Source organism: Rhinichthys klamathensis, unplaced genomic scaffold, assembly GCF_029890125.1.
Source record: "Rhinichthys klamathensis goyatoka isolate OS25496 unplaced genomic scaffold, OSU_Roscu_1.1 h1tg000191l_1, whole genome shotgun sequence".
NCBI lineage: Eukaryota > Metazoa > Chordata > Actinopteri > Cypriniformes > Leuciscidae > Rhinichthys > Rhinichthys klamathensis.
This window is the reverse complement of record NW_026606717.1, coordinates 1,629,246-1,649,524: the sequence shown is the minus strand read 5'-3', so window position 1 is coordinate 1,649,524 and position 20,279 is coordinate 1,629,246. Positions and strand designations below refer to the sequence as shown.

At 36.7% G+C, this 20,279-nt stretch overlaps 1 protein-coding gene across 1 annotated transcript; it reads right to left on the bottom strand.

The window, feature by feature from the left end:
- Positions 1-1,422: 1,422 nt before the first annotated feature.
- On the bottom strand, positions 1,423-19,945 carry pfdn1 (prefoldin subunit 1). The gene is made up of 4 exons (XM_056262034.1): positions 19,875-19,945; positions 19,091-19,257; positions 18,920-19,004; positions 1,423-1,524 (listed from the first exon to the last, which is right to left on the bottom strand). Exons 1-4 carry the CDS (start codon positions 19,905-19,907, stop codon positions 1,441-1,443), a joined length of 369 nt encoding a protein of 122 aa, XP_056118009.1. The 5' UTR covers positions 19,908-19,945; the 3' UTR covers positions 1,423-1,440.
- Between the last annotated feature and the right edge of the window lie 334 nt (positions 19,946-20,279).

The following is a 20,279-nucleotide window of genomic DNA, read 5'->3' as shown; positions in this document are numbered from 1 at the left end:
CACAAAATATGCACACACACACACACAAACCCTACTGCAGTCCCACGTGTGTCTGGTAGATGGACCTCAGTAGATAAAGCAGTACAAACCTTAGGTGTAAATCTTCCACTGTACTCTTGGACCCCCCTGTATTGCAGTAATGGACATGTGACTTCACACCTAGCCGTGACATATGTGGAGCTGCGATATTCACTTCTGCGGCCAGTAGAGGGCGCAACAGATCAACTGAGTGAACCGTCCTGAGGATCAGATTTCGTTTCTCTGTCTCAAGAATATTTTTTCCAAATGAACCCATGAAATATTGTTTTGAGATAATATAGCATATCATTATATGAAAAGACATCATGGGGTAATTTGAGAGATGGGACATTAGCACAACTTGTGTAGGAAACAAACTAAAAAAAATGTTAAAGCTATATAGAAATAAAAAAAAGAAAAGAAAAATGACTAAAATGAAAATATAAAAAGCTAATTCCAAATATTTGTTTTAATAGCATATACATAATACTACAATGACACTCAAAATGACAAATTGTTGCTTTGCTCCAACTAAAAATTTACTTAAAGTGGACGTAAACACACTTAAATGAATGTATATATTTGACAGTAGAAATATTCAAGAGCGCCATGTATACATTTTAGGCAAAACCAGAAACTCACTGGCTTTCATAACAATGACCACATCAATTTCAAAGCTTTACATATAGAAAAATCCTCCATTGCTTTATGCAATTCAGCTCCCTATACTGAGGAAGGAGGATATCAAGCAGACGCACAACTGGATCACGCAGGACTGAGACAGGCACACAGGAAAGACACAGGAAGCGCTGTCTGGAGAAGACTAAAACAGAAGTCAGGGCTATTTCTCTTTTCCAGCTTTAAGGTTGTAGCCTGAAAGACAAGTTTTCATAGGCTTATGCAACAATTGTCTAAGATCAGAAGAAAAGAGACATGGATGAGACAGGGGGGAAAGAGGATGTCCAGAGGGGACTGACAGGAAACCAGTGATGTAGAGGCAATCCCAAAAAACACACAGCAATCAAAGTACCACATCATCATTCAGATCATATCTAAATGACTGTCTGCGCCCTCTATGACACACACACAGAATTCGCTGTCTTTAAACACCTTTATTACCACGTTAACACCTGCTTACATAAAAAAAAAATGTTTTGCATTATTACAAAACCATAGAAAAAACCCCATTAACAACTGTCAAAGAAAACAATCAATAACTTAAATACTCAGGTGTCAGAAGTCACACGAGTCAGTTTTAGACAGACAGTCAACAGTACATTCATTTTTAACTATTAACCTAAATAAACTTCCTGTGTTCAGCTAACAAATGACTGTCACGAGTATTCTCCAATACATGCACAAGCATGTTCAAACTAAGGGCACGGTGTACAAAGGTGATGCGTGAGTGAGTGTGAGCGTGTTTTACTGGGCCCTTCTGGACATCAGCATCTCTCTGATGTTGTCCTCCGCGTCTTTAACGCTGCGCTCCAGGTATGTCTTCTTTTGCTGTGGAGAAAACAGAGAAGAGAAGACTAAATTAAGCTCGCTGTAACTTTATATTCGGAAACATCAGAAGGTTTTTCCTTTTCTGAACACACCCATTTACTCCCCAAACTGCATGACAGAGCTGTTAAATTCTTTAAGATAAGATAAGATGATCGTTTTTTGGATCACGTTCAAAGGCGTTGTAACCCGACTTTAACTTTGATTGCTCAGAATAAATAAGGTTAAAGGTTTCTCACTGTCTCTAAATACAAAAATCAGAATAGACTAGTGAGATTCTGTTAAAGGTGTTGCATGCTAGAGAAAGTGTGAATGTATTACGCAATGTGTGCCAGGATGTGTCATCACAGGCCAACACCTGGTTAGTGGCCGAGATACTGTAGAGTAACAGGCCTCTACCTGAAGTCTTCCGGGAATGTGTTGCAAAATAAGTGAGTCAAATGCGCACACCATAGACTGAAGGCGCACACACACACACAGAAAACCTTTGCCCAAGGCGATGTGGCACAATCTCATAAACACAATAAATGAGACCTAACACAATGTTGTGCGACACATATAACATTAACAATCCATGTTTTTACCTTATATCCCGATTTCACGGTCTGCGAGTGGTTAAAAAAGAACCGAAAGTGTGCTGTATTTTAATTGTATGTGGTTGTAGGTCGAAACGAGGCTTGTGGGCTGACATCTTTACATGTTTACATCTGTAACCAAGCATTACTGCACATTAGCTCACTACTGTCTGGGAATCCCACCCTTCCTCCATCCCCCCCTCAGTGACGTATGAATAGCCTAATGCAGCTACATCCTCAAAAACCGAATGAGATGTCAATAACTTTAAAGGGATAGTTCACTCAAAAATGTCCATTCTGTCATCATTTACTCAACCTGTATGACGTGCGTTCATCGAAACATAAATTATGACATTTTTAATGCAACATTAGGGATTTCTGTCCTTCCATTGAAAGTCTTTTCCACCAAAATGCTTCAAAAACGTTCATAAAGACTGTAAAAGTAGGCTTTAAGGTGCGGTCAGACTTACTGTTCAGCAAATTTTAGATGACAAAATCCAGTCATTTCAATAGGAATTCACGCAAACTGGAATTCTGTGTGAGGGCGAAATATTTCCCCAAGCAGATTTCGCAACTGGTTCAAGTTGTTTAAGTGGATTTGCAAAGTTAACCAACACAAAGCTGCTTGCTTTGAAAGTCTTTTGGTTAACACAGTAAATCTGCATGACCAACTGAAGCCAATCCAAAATCTGCATATCATATGGACAACTTTATCAACTTTTTGAAGCGGTTTTGGTGTGGAATGGTCTTTCAATGGATGGACAGACATCTCCCAAGTTTCATTAAAAATACCTTCAATTGTGTTTCAAAGATTAACAAAAATCTTATAGGTTTGGAACAACATGAAGGTGAGTCTGATAATTTTTCATTTTTGGGTGAACTATCCCATTAAACTTTTGGTGGCTTAGCACAAAAAAAGAGCAAACTACCTATTTCTGCTTTTAAATAACGTGTTGTTCACTGAGTTTTGAATGCATTGTCTTGTTTTCCTAGTAACGGGCTCATGTGTTGACTATTGCATTAAAACAGAGGTATTCGGTTACGGTTTTATTCCCGCAAACAGACTTTCCATTCAAACTACGCCAAATGTGTCACAAATATGCAAAAACAAAGAATGCGGAATGAGACAAATATCCAAACTCTGTCCTATAAATGCATGAGTCAATTGGTCATTGAAGTGGTGGAATATTTATTTTTGGAATATAATCCGGCTTGTTTGCGTACAAAGCTGCTTGCGTATTTTTGTATGTGCCTATGTAGATACCGATGATACAGGTAACCAAAATGCTTGCTTGTTTTTCATGAGAGAGTGAGGTTTGATAATGGGGTGTTCACACCATGGCATCTGTTTTGTGATAAGTCTGCATGCCATAGTGAGGAAAATATTCCCTGAGCAAGCATGATAAGAGGTATGACAACAATTGATATCAGCTCACCCATACCTCCCCATTATGCACATCTACAGAAAAGCCACTTATTTATAGGTTGCAGTGCTAGGAAAGGCAGAAGAAAGGTCATGAAAATATTTAAGAGGGCAGAAAATGACACAGGAGGGAAAACAATGGCCAACAGGGGTGTGCAGAATATTGCATTACCCCCTCCATCGATCGGATAGAGTTGGACTGCGAGTGGTACAACACACTGATGACTTGTTTGGCTCCCCTTAAATATATATATTTTTTCATCCATTACCAAGGAATGACACCACCATCAGAACACCCAGAATGCATGTACAGAAACATGATTATTCTGGGTTAAATGCAATTTTTTTTTTCTATCAAATGTACCACTCATCACTTAACCCTAAGTTTGCACCGACAAATGTAATTTTTAAAGTATTACACTTAGAATGGAATATATATATACAATACTATTGAAAAGTTTGGGGTGAAAGAAGTGTCTTAGGGATCACCAAGGCTGTATTTATTAGATAAAAAATACAGTAACATTGCGAAACATTACTACTATTTTTTTTTTTAAATGATTCATTACTATTTAAAATTTTAAAATATATATATATTTTTTGTTATGTCAAAGCTGAATTTTCAGCGTCAATCTAGTCTTCAGGGTCACATGGTCCATCAGAAATTCTAATACATATTGATTTGGTGCAATTTTTGCATCATTGCTTGCTTATTTCTTTCCCCCAAAAAGTGACCCCAAACTTTTGAACATTAGTGTTTATGTTTTATTCGAGTTGTGAGCTTTCAGTCCGAACTGAATGTGTACTGCAAAGTTATGGCAAGGAAACACGTTTTCATAAGTCTGCATTCAAAAACACAAGAAGTGTGGCCTGTGCAGTCTGATTCCCAAGCAAATGACTCGGTTCTTTTAATAAATTATTCAAAAAGACTCACACACTTAGAAGTTACTGGTTTGAATCAGTCTGACACATCCTTCATTGAATGAGCTCACTGTTCAGAGCCGGCTGTACTGAAGAAGATTCAAAATGTATTCCAGTGGTTTATTTACGGATTTATCTCATTTTGGGTGGGGCAGGTATACCTAAAAAGAGCACAGGAGCACAAGCTGAAAAACTAAAGGGGGAATCCTGTTCCCTGTTCGGTGTAGTAATTTTGCATTTACTACTACATCCGTGTTTGGGAAGCTGAAACTAGCCGTTAAGTGTGTGCAGGAACAGAAATGATCCCAACTCAGTGGCGCTTGCCTCCTACACAGCTCTGCTGAGCTGAGTGCGAAACAATCAATCTTTTGACTACATGAATGCCCTGTTTGCTATATGTATGTGTGTGTCTTGCTCACTTTTGGACATCTCCACTAAGCTCTGAAATAGCACCATTTAAATGCTGATTTCTTTGATGAATCTGTCAAAGACAGCCAGACTCTACAAAATGTTGGTAATTTTTACAGAAAAATTCTGTAAAAAATGCTAGGGTAAAAATCTGTTATTTGGTTAACTGTAAGTTACTGTAACATACAATATATGGCGACAAATGGTTTAACATCACATTCATTTACTGTAAAATACTATCAAATTGATGTTTTTTGCAAATAAAAATTAATATATAACTTATAGAGAGAAAAATAAAGTTGCATTCCCAAAAGGCCCCGGTTGAAACATCACATATTTTCAAATAAATTGTTTTGTTTTATCTTACTACGAATTAGTAACGTTTTCTTACATAATTTCGATGTCATGCGTTACCCTGATGGTATTTTGTCTTTGTGAGTATGACCCTGTGAACCGTCTATACACGAGTATTGATCATGTTTCATGGACAGGCCACTTAGGATGAATTTGGGATTAATCATCATGTGGCTTTCGGTTTTACCACCTCTATTATTAAGGTGGTTATTAGTATTCTAAGGTACAATGAAGATTTGGGAAGTTTAAGTAGATTATATAATGGTATATTAACATAATATCATTTAATGAAACATACTGTAATAAGTTGAAAAATAAGCCATCACGTAATACCTGTAACGTTGTCATCAATTTTTACAGTGAATTTCTGCCAACCACAGTTGCCTGCCAGTGGGTTTTTTTAAGGTGCAATTTCACAGAACACAGAAAAAAAAAAACATTTCAGTTTTGGTTCTCTAAATCAAAGGTCATATCAGGACCATAATACAACATTATAATACTAAAAAGTCACTCAAAATAACACAATCCTATAAGATCAATGCACCAAATTCTGCACTAAACTGGTTATCATCAAAGGTATGAACCCAACAGCTAATGGGGGACTCCCCATTGCCCAAACATGCTGTGTTATGGAAACACTACTCTCCATGCGGATAATGATACCTCAGAAGACTGACCTTCCCAGAACAATGCGGAAGAAGGCACAAAGAGAGGTCTTGTAGCTCTCTCTTCTGCGGTTCTGTATGAATCGGACAGCAGAAGCCTTCATTGTTGGGGCCTGAATGGATCTTCTCATGGGAGTGAGGGCCGCCCATAGTGACTTCTGTCAGAACACAGATGACAGGGCAGATAGTCTGCGCAGACACTGCTGTAAAAGAGCCCTTTGTTGTTGCCGGCACCGCCACAAAAGGCAGAGGTGACGCTTCTGAAAAGCGATGACCTGCCGCAAAGGCCGACAGAACGGATGAGCGGCAAAGAACAGCTGCAGATTTTCATGTGCCAGCATTCCACTTTAGCAAAATCAAACATAAACAATTGCCAAAGGAATGTTGCTTTAGAGATATGTAATTCTAGAGAAAAGAGGGTGGAAGATGCCTCTGGGTGAAAGTATTCATTCTGAAGAGAAAACACAAACTGGTTTTGAGTCGCAGAGATGTTTGTCTTGCAGAAACAAAAGATGTATTCTTAAAAGTGCCATTGAAAGAGGAACTGTAGCTGCACCGCACCTGCAATATTTGTTTAAAGGGAAGACACTACAAGCAAAAAATTTCATGCACACTTCAATTTTGAGATTTTGGCCTACTTGGCTTCTCCTAATGTGTTAGGAAGAGGCTGGAAGAGGCTTAGTCGACCAAAAAATAACAAATATTCTCAGATTATGTAATCCACTACTGCAGAGATGACAAGTCAGCAACGTCAACTTAATCTATGCAGCTGAAAACACATAAAACATTATCAATAAATTATTTAAATGTTTAGACCATCTACTTGGTGTTCAAGACACATTCATAATCATTACTTTTGCCGGTGCGCTGTGGCACTTGAGAACTGATTAGGCTATGTATTATGTATAGGTAATCAAAGGCTCATATTAATATACACGATTAGACGACTAATCGCTTAAATGATCGACTACTAGACGACTAGAAAAATCTTTAGTCGAGGGCAGCCCTACAAAATACACTTTTAAGTGTTTATTATATATACACTTAATCTGTTTGTGTCTGTAGATATCAAATTACAGTACATTTATGGCTGTGAATCTTGGGGTAGACAGCAAATCGATTTGATTCACGATTAATATGCTTTTGATTCAATTTTTGATTAGCCCAGAACAGCATTGTTTTGTATGCCATGCGAACCAGGACTAAACGTTGAAATGCACTTTCTGTAAAGCTGCTTTGAAACAATATGTATTGTGAAAAGCACTATACAGATACATTTGAATTGAATTGAATTATTTTCTTTTTTTGTCCAGACCAAAAGAACCAAGAGAACTACAAGTGTGAACACACCCTAAAACCTCCCGATCTGCTCGAGGACAGCTTTGGGGCCGACGCATAGTCGAATTACACAGTGAATTTTCCTTGGACAAAGATTGCAAAAAAAAAAACATTGTCCATTGTTAGATGTTAGCTCGTGTTAGTTTCATGCGTCTTTGTAGCCGGAGCTACTTCTCTGTTTATGTATAATGTGACGCAGGTAGGGCTACTTTGCAACGGTTATCGTCCTGTCCCTGCCATCCCATTTTAAACACTTACATCGGTTTACCTTCATCCATGCAATTAATGCGCATCCTTGAATAAGCGTAGTTTTAAATCAGTCTGAGGCTCAGAGCTATGGAAATGTATCTTCATACTCCAGTTACAAGTACAGCTTCATGTTACAGGATTGTTTCTATTTCCATGACTTTATCAATGGTTTGACTAAAGACTATAGCACTATTGTGAGAGAGCTATCATTTGTTAATCTGTTAGCAGTGGCAGTTCTGAGGAGAGATCAAACACGGGCTGCTCTAAAACGGCTCACAACGGAGCGCGAGCGCAATCCAGTGAAAGGCAGTAAAGAGTGCAGCGCGTATCTGAAAGGGAGATCTGTGGTTGCGAACCACGCCGCAGCGTCTCCATTAATTTGCGAGTGTAATAATTGAATGCTTATAAACTTGAAAGCATTGAATCGCTATCGAATTGCAATTCATTCCATTAAATAGATTATTGACTGAAACTAATTATTCACAATTCAAAAATCCATGTTTCAGGATCGATGCATATGCATCATCAGGTTTTGTAAATGGATACATCAAGGAAATGAGTGAATCATTACACCCCTAGTACATACGGCATCTTTAAATGAGTTTTTTTCTTCTGCACTGGGCCAGAAATCTCGACTTTAGTATACCAAATTTATCTATATTCTGAAGGTTTTTACAGAGGGGTTTGTCATCTGGATGATTTTATACATTTTATTCTATTATCTAGTATTTTCTGGTTTATGGGGTGACAAAAAGAGACATAAAAATCCTTTCTTTAAAAACATTTGAGACTAATAGGTCAAAAAAAGAAATTTCTATTCTGGAAATGTATGCGAATTAGTGCATATTTAATCATTTAAGAAATCTTTTATACAATTTATTTTGCGATTCTTAATGTAATCAATAAACTGGGGAATTATGGTGATATCTATTAGTTATTTTTACCCTATTCACCTGAGGTGTCTTGCATTAAATCCTGCAAAAGAAAAACGGTAGCTTCGATTGTATCATCTATATAATTATTACAGTAACATCTTCGGGAACATTAAAGGGGTGAGGAATCCATACATTTCAGTGGCGGCAGTGTGGTGGACATTTTATATTACAAGCCAAAGTCCCCTCTCTGCTTTGGGTTTTTATAGTCCAATATAAATTCATGTTTAATTGGATGTTTACACAGTTTCCAGGTTACAGGCTTATGGAACATCAATAACCTCACACTATCAACAAGCAACTAATATCTCCCAATATCCGGCCATGTAGAGTTTTGGGGCAGTTGACCTGATGTTATATAATGTTAGTTAATCAAGCAGACATATACTCTATGAGGTTTTGTCAAACTGAGCTTGTGATAGTCTAGCAATCATCAATAAGAATTGTTGAAAACTACAAATCGATCTTTAAACAATATTTTATTTACATTATCTGTATAATTTCCAGATGTTGCCGATTTTCTTTGTAACAGCATCATTTAAAAGTTGGGGGGCCCTTTTTTCGTGAAAGAAACGAATACCTTTATTCAACAACGATACATTGAATTGGCCAAAAGTGACAGCAAAAAATATATATTTTAAGTAAATGCTGTTCTATTGATGAAAGAATCCTGAAAAAAAGGCATCACTTTTTTACAAAACTATTCAGCAGCACAACTGTTCAACGTTTTTTTTTAGCAGCAAATCATCATATTAGAATGATTTCTGAAGGATCATGTGACACTGAAGACTGGAGTAATGATGCTGAAAATTCAGCTTTGATCATTGGAATAAATTACATATTTAAAATATTTAATGTAGAAAAAAGTAATTTTAAATCGTAGAAATATTTCACAAAATTTTTTAATAAATAAATGCAGCCTTGGTGAGGATAAAATATTTCTTTCAAAACATTCATATATTTTACAGACTCCAAACATTTGTATTTTTGCGTAGAAAAAAAATTAAATTTTAACATTGAATGACAAATATTTCTACCAAGCAAAATATATAAAAATAAATCTTTCTCTTATGGTAAATCCAGTCCAAATTCTGGTAGGGCAACTAAAAAGACGCTGTGAAACTGTTGGAAAGTGTTATTTTAGAATTTGTTTTACTCACCATTTCATCTCACATTTTATATATTATCTTAATACTGTCAATTATTTTCTCCTCCAAATTCTTTGAATTTGATGGGCAGTCTTAAATGAAAGCATAATTCTGTGCCACTGCAGAGATCAAGAGTGCAAAGTCAAATGAGGTACAGAGCGGCGGGTGTGAGGAGATCTATCAAGCGTCTCAAAGGAGATGTGGGCATGAAAGCGCCATGTAAGGACATTTGACCCCATGCACTGACACCCAAACCATGCAACTAATTCTGCAGCATCTCCCTCCTGCTGCCACTGGAGTATTAATAACATGCTTCTCCCATCTTTCACTGCAAATGCTGCAAACAATACCCCGCTAAGACTGACAGGGAGGGAGGTTGGCAGGGAGCTGACAGATCCATAACAGTCATGTCAACAGGTTTCTCTCACATGCTTCACTATAGACATGCTTCACCCCCCGCCACGGGCACGAAGCCCATCTGCATCATGGGCCAATTATGACCTCATAACGGAACCAGCAGTGGGGTTATTGTCACCGCAGGAGTCATCAGTCATGTATGGGGATCACGAGGGTGGAGAGTGGGCCAAGGCGCTGCTCTGATGCTGACGACATCATGTTACCTCGTAACGTATTGCCTCGTATCCAGGCTGTGTGAATACGGAGGCCAAAGGAGCCATGAGTTCATTTGCCCCTTGAGATCTAAATGCGGTTCCAGTATGTACTAGGCGGGAAATGACAGCTATGTGTTTTGACTGTACACAGGCGTTAAAAAAGCAAGGAGGCTTCTAAATCATTTGTGTGACTCAGGGGTTGCCTTGCAAACGCTAACAATCACCATCATTAAATTGGTGTCTTAAAAAAAACAACAAATGATTATGACTTTTAGATAAGCAGTAAATATGTTTGTCCTGTGCTGCCCGATTCACAAAAATCTTTTTATGAAGGAAGTTTGATTTATATGACAAACAGATTTAATTTAGGCTTTTATTCACTAATAAACAAACATACAGCACATAACTTATGCTAAACTAAACACAGAAGCTCATGTGTGCAACGCCTGTGTATCATATGCTAGAACAAACTTGAATCTCGAGCATCACGCACAAGCGTTTCAGCTTACCGGTATGTCTTTACCAAATGTGATGTGTTGCATGCGGGCATAATTTTTTTTAGATGTAAATAAAAGCCTAAATCAGTTCATCACAGGATGCAACCATATGTCTTCACAAGACTTGGATTAAACCGCCCCATTCATTCGGATTAATTTTACGACGACTTTTGATTTTTGATTACCTGGACTATCAATGGAGAAGCAGAAACCTCTCTATTAAAACTATCTTAATTTGTATTTTGAAGATTAACCAGTTTTATGTGTTTGAAACAACATGTGGGTGAGTATAATGACAGAATTTTCCTTTAAGATAAATTCTAAAGTTTGTAAGAATGTTCCTAAGTGCAACTTTTGCAAGGTTATCCTAACTGTATGAGTTATCCTAACTGTATGAGCTAATTTCTATGATTTTCGAGAACATTAATTCAGGAATTTAAATTCTTCTTGCATTTTGTATTAAGAAAAGTTTTCGGGAATGTTCATACATGAACATCTCATACATGTATTCTTAAGTAATATATATCAAATAAAAAGAAAATAGCAGTCAAAAATAGCTTTAATCTTAAGAATGTTTAGTGAATCTAGCCCCAGGCCACTATGAGATACGTGATGGTCACAGTGGAATAAAAACAAATCTGTAGTCGTTTTTTGCGAGATATTTCTTCCACTGGGGTTGGGCTGCATCACATGTTGCGCTCTCACACACCCTCTGCCTGTTGAGGGAAACCCTGGGCCTCGTTCACCAGCCCTGCATTTATTCACAATGATGTCACGACCGAGCCTGGAATTACACCCAAACTGCCCAGTGCACCGAAGCCAAAGACAGACAGGCCCAGACACGGTGCAGAACACACACTCCGGGCCAGAATACACACAAAGCTCAGAAACACTTTATATGAGTGAACGCCTATGATCTCACAGCCCTCATTTACACTTCAGGTATATTTCCTTTCAACTCATTTACCTTTTCAATGACGAGTTCCTGCAAAATAAACGTGCAAAGTAACGGTTTTGCATATGCAAAGTTGGGATCTAGAGTAGTAAACTCTGGGTAGTAAATACATTATTCAAACTATGCAAATTGATCAGGGAAATACATTTTCCACATCACTTTGACGTCAAATATACGAAGTGCCACTCAAAGCAAAGCACATTTTATTACAGGCAAATAGGCTAAATTTCACCAGTTATTGTTTGATTAATATTATATGAAATTATATATATATATATATATATATATATGACACAAACCCTGAGATATGAGACAAATATGCCTACTTGCAATGAATTTCATATGGCAAAAGTAATTGTAAACGGTAGAGAAGTTCTTTATCAAATGCAGTACTTATTCTGACAATACACAAATTCAGAAGCAGCTAAAGTTTATACATTATCATTCAAACATTTGGGATCAGTTTTTGAAAGAAGCATATTATGCTCACCAAGACTGCACTGTGATACAAAGCTGAATTTTCAGCATCATTACTCCAGTCTTCAGTGTCACATGATCCTTCAGAAATCATTCTAATATGCTGATTTGCTGATCAAGAAACATGTCTTATTAATATCAATGTTGAAAACAGTTGTGCTGCTTAATATTTTTGTGGAAACTGAGCTACAAAATGAAATTAAATATGCCAATGTCTATTACCAGGAACCGTGGCTCAAATTATCAAGAGAAAAGAAAAAAAAGAAAGAAAGAAAGAAAAGGCGATTTAGTTTCTTATACTCCTTATACGTAAAAAGATGCTAGACAATGTTTATAGCCAAAGGGTAAATACTTGCACAAGGTCATGACTTCATCAAAAATGTGTTGATCTATATTGTCAACACAGACTCAGATCTGGAAAGAGATGAAGAAACGACTGCATGACACATCAGACCCAGACGAAAGGTGAACTAGTCTACCTGATCTACAAAGCGTTTACACCTGGTATTAAGATGCGTTTTGTTTGATCAGATCACAAATAGACGAGGCAGACACAAACCCGTTTAAACCAGGTGTTTTAATCTGTCTCTTTTGTCCTCTTTCAACCACTTCTGTCCTGATTTCTTTGAGGGGAGGGTCTATGGGCGGATAAATGTATGGGTTTTTTCCAGATCTTTCGATCTGACGGACGCAATAAGCTCGGGCAATTTACACATGAACACGAATGGAAACGACGGAAAGCAAACGGAGAGCAGCAGCTTTCATTTGTGCTCTGACAGACTGTGCCGAACGCAGTGAGTGCATGTTAGAAATGGTGAGAGAACATTGTGCTAGGTAGGTTTTTCGTCTTCAAACCAAACTTGGGTCTTCAGTCGACAGTTTAAATCCGTCTGGCTAGAGACCTTCCCATAATTTTTATGCGATAGGTCAGTAGGTGGAGAGTAGGCAATCTTTTGTGGCTGTTCGAACACATTCGACCACATGAGCGTTTACACAAGGAAAGCAATCCGGTCAAACCGCTTCTTAATGCAAGGTGTAAACAGGGCCAAAATGTCTCGCATATGTGCCTGTGTTTCACTGCATCACAGGTCACTGTGGTTTCCTTCATCTCTTTATTTATACACTCATATCAAGATGAAATTCATCTGCACTGATATCTCACATTCTGCTGAAAATATGACGCATGCAGATGATTTGCCACAAAGGTAGGTATAATGGAGAAATTACATCAGAGTTGACATGAGGTGAGATAATACTGAAACATGAGAGACGTTTTCAGTAATTCACACGCTCATGGAATGATTTAATCAGTTTATTCAGTCTGATAAGACATATGGATCATCCATAAAGCATCTCTAAACCAACATTGTGCATTGTGAGATAAAGTAAACAGTATTTTTAGAACATGACTTTAAATTCCCATCATACGGAAATACACTTCCTCCCATTCTTCTCATGAACTTTTCCAAACTTGCACAGTTTTAAAATATCTTTCCCTCATGCAAAAATCCATAGAAGGACGTCTCATTGTTTGACACCTCGATGACAGGCTGTGCTGGTTTATTAAAACTTCCCGCCTGACGGGGGTCATATCTTGAGTAAGAAAAATAAAATGGAAAAAATGATAAAGGGACGTTGCTAGTAAAAGCCTGCTACTTTCCCCTGATGCCATGTAGTTAAAAATAACTGCACTGATCTGAAATCTGTTTGAAATAGGAGCCTGTTGTGTCAGAAACAGGACCTCCCATGAGGCCACAGGTAGTCACATTCGCACCTGAAGTTCAGGAAAACACCTGAACAGCTGGCTTTTCACTCTTGTCATGAACGATGACATCGGTGAAATATGTGAACTTTGTCTGAACACAATTGTTCATGCAAGTTCAAAATCTGTTTCATGAGGTATGACATGTAGCTGCAGTGCCAAGCAACTCTGGTGGGTGTAAATTTCATTATGGATTGGAGTTGTCACTTACAGTAGCAAAAAATATTTTAGTATGATAAGGCACATTTGAAAACTGGCCGAGGTCACAGAGGAAATTTGTTTGTAACCAGCTGCCATATAGGGTGCTTACTGAACGCTTGTGCTGTTTAAAGCATATGAGATGCATTCTTCAGCTCATTATTTAAAGTCCCCCTGTGGTGAAAATCAAGTGTTTATTTGTCTATGTTGTGTTTTTAATATGCTTTAAGACAAACCATGTGCAAATTCATAAGTCAAAACCGTTGCTGAGTATTTTCTCCTTAACTGCGGTGAACCAAAGACACCTGTGAAATCGCAGGTGTTTCTTACGTCACAAACTACCTTGTAACCAATCAAGTCAACGGGTGATCGTCAACGAGTGGATCTCTGAGCTGGTGTGAGTGCGTGGAGGCATAAAACCGCGTATACTGAATGAGGCAATGGTGTAGAGTTACATTCAAGCTATTGTAAGGCATGAAGAAAAAAAAATTCAAGGAAAAAACGTTTAAATATGTAATTATGGTGATCAAAGATGAGTTTTAAGGGATCAAATTATTGACTACAGGGGGACTTTAAAGTTTTACTATTATATTCTATGTTATGAAAATGCTACAAACTGAAAGTCATGCACATATTTCCATTTAACAAAACAGGTTGTCTGAATAGTGAGCAGGTTGGCGTTAAACCATCCAAAAGAGAAAAGAGTGCATTAATTTTCATTATACCATGGTCTGTTTGAATAGTTGATTCTGATGGTGGGCAATAAAACCGTTTAATGCACAGGTAGTTCCAGTCATTTTAATCACAGTCCTATATTATTTCACTGCTTTCATTGAAGCACAAATCCGCACACAGAAATCGGAGATAGCGCTACGCACACAGAGAAACATTTAGGAGCACACAAACTTATCAGTGCTGTCCGGTGACTTTTATTGATAAAATAGATTCACTACTGAATCGATACATTATATTTCTTAGCAAAGATGATTTAAAGTGGGCAGATATGCAAGATCTGCCCACTTTTATTGATAAAATAGATTCACTACTGAATCGATACATTATATTTCTTAGCAAAGATGATTTAAAGTGGGCAGATATGCAAGATCTGACGAGCCATGACTGACAAAAATAACCGTCATTTTAACTGCTTCGCATCAGGTGGTTTCTTTGCCTCCACATCGTGCATTAACATTGTTTAATGCACAGCTAGCCATGGATTATCTCTTACGTATAATATGTATTTTTGTAAATGGTTGAGTGTCAAACTTGCACCACTATTCAAAAGTTTGGTGTCAGTAACAGTCTCTCATGCTCACCAAGACTGCATTTATTTGATCAAAAATACAGTAAAACTGCAATATTGTTAAATATGTTTACAATTTAATATGTTTTCGATTTAAATATATTTTAAAATGTAATTTATTCCTGTACATTTTCAGCATTCAGCACCGTTACTTCAGTCTTCACTGTGAAATCATGATCCATCAGAAATCATTCTAATATGCTGATTTGCTGCTCAAGAAACATTTCTTATTTTTATCAATGTTGAAAGCAGTTGTGTTGCTTAATTTTTGTGGAAAAAAATTGTTTTAGGAGAAAAGAATTTAAGAAAATTAATTTATTTGAAATAAAAATCTGCTGTTACATTATAAATGTCTTTCCTGTCTCTTTTGATCAATTGAATACATCTTTGCTGAATAAAAGTGTTAATTAAATATAAAAAAAATCTTACAGACCCCAAACTTTTACACAGTAGTGTACACAAGAAATTATATTTTAGAAAAAGTAACTGTAATAGGGTTATAACTAACATTTATAAGAATATACACTACCGTTCAAAAGTTTGGGGTCAGTGAGAATTTTATTTTTATTTTTTGGAGGAAAGAAATCAATACTTTTATTTATCAAGGACAGTAAAGACATTTACAATGTTACAAAAGATTCTATTTCAAACAAATGCTGTTCTTTTGAACTTCCTATTCATCAAAGAATCCAAAAAAAAAAAAAAAAAAAACTGTACAACTGACAGACCAACAACTGTTTCAACATTGATAATAATAATAAATGTTTCTTCATTTATTTCAGCATCAAATCCTCATATTATACTGATTTGTGAAGGATCATTTGACACTGAAGACACTGACACTGGTGATGCGGAAAATTCAACTTTGATCACAGGAATAAATTACACTTTACTATATATTCACACAGAAAACAGCTGATTTACACTGGAATAATATTTAATACTATAACTGATTTTTGTTGTATTTTTAATCAAATAAGCGCAGCCATGGTTAGCAGAAGAGAATTCTTTTTAAAGTATTTAAAATCGTACCGACCCCAAACTTTTGAACGGTAGTGTATATATATATATATGTATATTATAGTAATAAGTATATTTCAGAAATAATAAAATAATACAGCTCTTTCAAAGAACAGTTCACTTAAAAATTTTCCTAGAGTATTATTTATGAAAATTTCGAACCAACGAGCTGCTACTTTAAAAGGCTGGTGATCTCAGAAAACCTGTGACAATCTACGATTCAACACCCCACAAAAGGAAAACATGATGCAACACTGAATCAATTGCAGTCATTTTCATACAGTCCCACACGTAGATGATGACGACGATGACATTTGTCATCACAATTTCCTTATAATGAGGTCTTGGTAAGTCAAATCAAGAATGAACACATCAGCTCTTTCACAGAATTGTTTCCCGACCACCTACAAAGTTCCAGTGCAACTTTCTCATTGACTATAATAATTGTCAGTGGACTACGAATTTCACAAAACATTTAGGTAATTTACAAAAACAAATATGGGGGGTTGGCAGTACATTATTCACAAATAAAAGACTTCACGTCAAATAAAGCAAAAGGGAAAAAGGGAGGCATAAGGATGACGGCTCTAATAATGTGACATGCAGCATGTGAATGTTTGTGAGAAGATAAGTATATCATGAGGGCCATGTAGCTCATGTGGTTTTTACAATAGTGATGGGAACGCTGTTATGTATGCCCATCATTTTTACCACACATACACCCACCCCCCCCACCTCCCCCTCCCCCCCCGGTTGCACCAAGGTGCTAAAACAAGCCTTCCACCCACAAACAACGAGTGTGAAATTCTGATTGTACTTGCAAAACTGGGGGAGAAGCATTTAAGGGGGAAACATATAACCACACAAGCATTTCAGTTTCTGAGCATGCTACAGTAACGCCCGCTGTGTAAACACTTAAAGCTACACAGATAAATCATAGAAGTTCTCTTTGCGTAAAAATATTTTCTTATTCATTCATTAGCATTCCATTATTTCAACATTTTATTACTTCTTTAAATGTGGCAATTGCCTTTTAATTACATAGACATTTTATATCTCTAAACCTAGTTTCCTCTAATGGTATTAACCATCTTTGTAATAGAACCTTGATAAAAATTTATTCAACAATCTAATTGCTTTCTGATACTGTCTTTTTGAAATTCAGAAAAGGTAAAAATCACACTACAAATACAAGATACTAGGCTGTTTACACCTGGTATTAACATCCGTCTCGGGTGATTCGATCAGAAGTGGTCAACCACTTACACCACATGCACTTCAAAAGCATTTCCTGTGAATGCTTGTGATTGGATTTCTTCATGGGGAGAGTCTTTCATTTCATGAGTGCATCCATTTGTAAAAGTCACTGTATCAATGTTCATTACTGCTCAAAAATTGGGGTTTGTGTGATTTTTTTAATGTTTTTGAAAGAAGTCTCTTATGCTCACCAAGGCTGCATTTATTTGATCAAATATATAAAACAGTAACATTGTGAAATAATATTACATTTTAAACCATTACTCCAGTTATCAGTGTCACATGATTCTTCAGAAATCATTCTAATATGCTGATTTGCTGCTCAAGAAACATTTCTTATTATCAATGGTAAAATCTTGTTGTGCTGCTAAATATTTTTGTAGAAACCATGATAGATTTTTTAATAGAAATCTTTTGTAAGATTATAAATGTCTTTACTGTCACTTTTGATCAATTTATGCTGCCTTCACGTGCTATCTGAAATTTCGTTGTGATTACGAGGCTGTCACATTCAAGTGCTTTCTTGTCTGAAAGAACAGGTATCATGGAGGACACCAGGTTTATTCTTGCCTATTTATTGGGAAAATCTTATTAAAGCCAAAATTATATTTAGCGTACCATTTATTGACAACCATATAAACACTTACCGCACTATCTAGATAGTGAGCTTGCTGACAATTCTGGAATTTCAGTTAAATACAGGCTATTTTTGCTGTGTATAAAACATACAATATGCTTTAGATGACCATATTCATAAATATGCGCTACTTTAACGACAAGACAAGGGGATGTAGCTGTTCTGGAAAAAAAAAGTAAATAATACCAGTCACAGCACCAATCGTTCTCCGGACAACTTGGGAAGTTGGGTATCAAAATGAACCTCGAGCTTCCCAGTGGTAAATACGACTTGAGAGGGCGTTCATGCATTTTTCATTCTGAAATTGTTCTGTTTAAACTCTATATCTATGAAATTCTACCAATTTTTTCAAGTAATAATACATTAACAGCAAATTTGAAAACCTATGTTGTTTTATCAATGGTTGATAGACAGATGAGTAGGCAATTACATATTAGCATTTACACTACAAATGCATTGTGTCACATGCCACACCTCTAAAATGTGGCTTTAGTGACTGCATTTCAAAACGCTTTGGACCTTATTTACACCTGTATTTATTTATCATAGGCCACCTGTGAGAGATGGATGTTAATACCAGGTGTAACTAACACAGTTTTGAGGTGCTTGACAGTGTGTAGGCTAACTGTCTGAGAGATGCTTTATATGTTTTTGTGCTCCTAACTTACCTCAAGCTCCTTGATCTTTTCATCTGCCGTCTTCTGCTTTTCCAAAAGCTGTTTGGTGATCTCAACTTTTGACTGTAAAATGAACCTGGAAAAAGTGAGGAGGAGGTCAAAATAATCAACAAAAAAGGTCTCATTCAGGCACAGAATTTACACCAACAGAAATGTACATACATGCGTCCTGCTCCCTCAAACATGTGAGTGGTGTCAGGGAGTGACGTGATCTCTGCATGCGTGAGGTTGGCGTGCTTCTTCATGCGGCTCAGCTGTTCGACCTGCAGGTCTGCCAGCTTCACCTTCTGCTGGGTGTCAATCATTTTAGCCTGCAACTCTACAAAGGCCTGTGGCATACAGATGAGAGGGTTGGAGTTTAGATTGAAAGAGATCTGCTGCAATATAATTAACGTGTCTCATGCCCTCAAACACATGTTAAAACATGTATATTTCTATGTGAATGAGAGTTATTACACAGGAACCCAGGAGAGGGTTGATACTACATACTATGAATGAAAGTGCAGAAATAACATAAACTTTAGACTAGAATGTCTACTTTTGCTAAAGGTTTACAATGGTAACCATAGACTTAATATAACGTAGATAGAAACAACCTGCAACAGTCAAAATACAAAAAATTTTTTAAGAAAATGACAGACATATTTTGATAAGCCTCTTACACAATTTTATGTATGTATACATATTAATTTACAAAGGGTTTACATTAGTTGCTAAACGTGTAAAACGATATTTTGACTTTATACCAAAAGTAAAAAATAAATACAAAAATTAAAAGGCTTCTTGTGCACCGAGGTTACATATTGCCATTTCACATTGTTTTTACAGTTCCATTCCAAAATTCTGGTCTACCTTGGTTTAAAAAATACCTTTATTCGCTATTTTATCATGACCAAGTAATAAACCCGTTTAGTTTCTGTGAATAAACCTGTAAACCACCGTTTACCTTCTTCAACTCGAGGTCTACGGGAGCCGCCATGATGCTGAGAAAAGAAGGAGTCACCGCGCATGCGTGAAACAAAGAGCTAGTTGCAAAAGTGAGAGACAGAGACCTACATAGACAGCATTTTCGGTTTCGAAATATCAGCTGATGGGCAAAAATGCTCTCTAGATAGGCAGCACGGTAGGATTTTAGGCACTACCTCAATCTCAAAATAGTGCAGCCCAGGAATAACAGTGCACGAGTTATTAAATGTATAAGACTTTCATATTTAATGTTTATGTGTAATGCTGTTACAAAGCAAAGTCACACATGGTTGCTTACAATACATATACAATACATACTGCCTTTTCTATTTTTACAGTTTATTTTGCACTACTTCTAGAATGTTTCACCTGTGCAACATTGCTA

Excerpts from the sequence above, each read along its gene's own strand:
- pfdn1 (XM_056262034.1), bottom strand. The coding sequence starts at position 19,907 with ATGGCGGCTCCCGTAGACCTCGAGTTGAAGAAG. Across the intron at positions 19,258-19,874 it reads TAGACCTCGAGTTGAAGAAG|GCCTTTGTAGAGTTGCAGGC; the intron begins GTAAACGGTGGT and ends TGTATGCCACAG. Across the intron at positions 1,525-18,919 it reads AAAAGATCAAGGAGCTTGAG|CAAAAGAAGACATACCTGGA; the intron begins GTAAGTTAGGAG and ends TTTTCTCCACAG.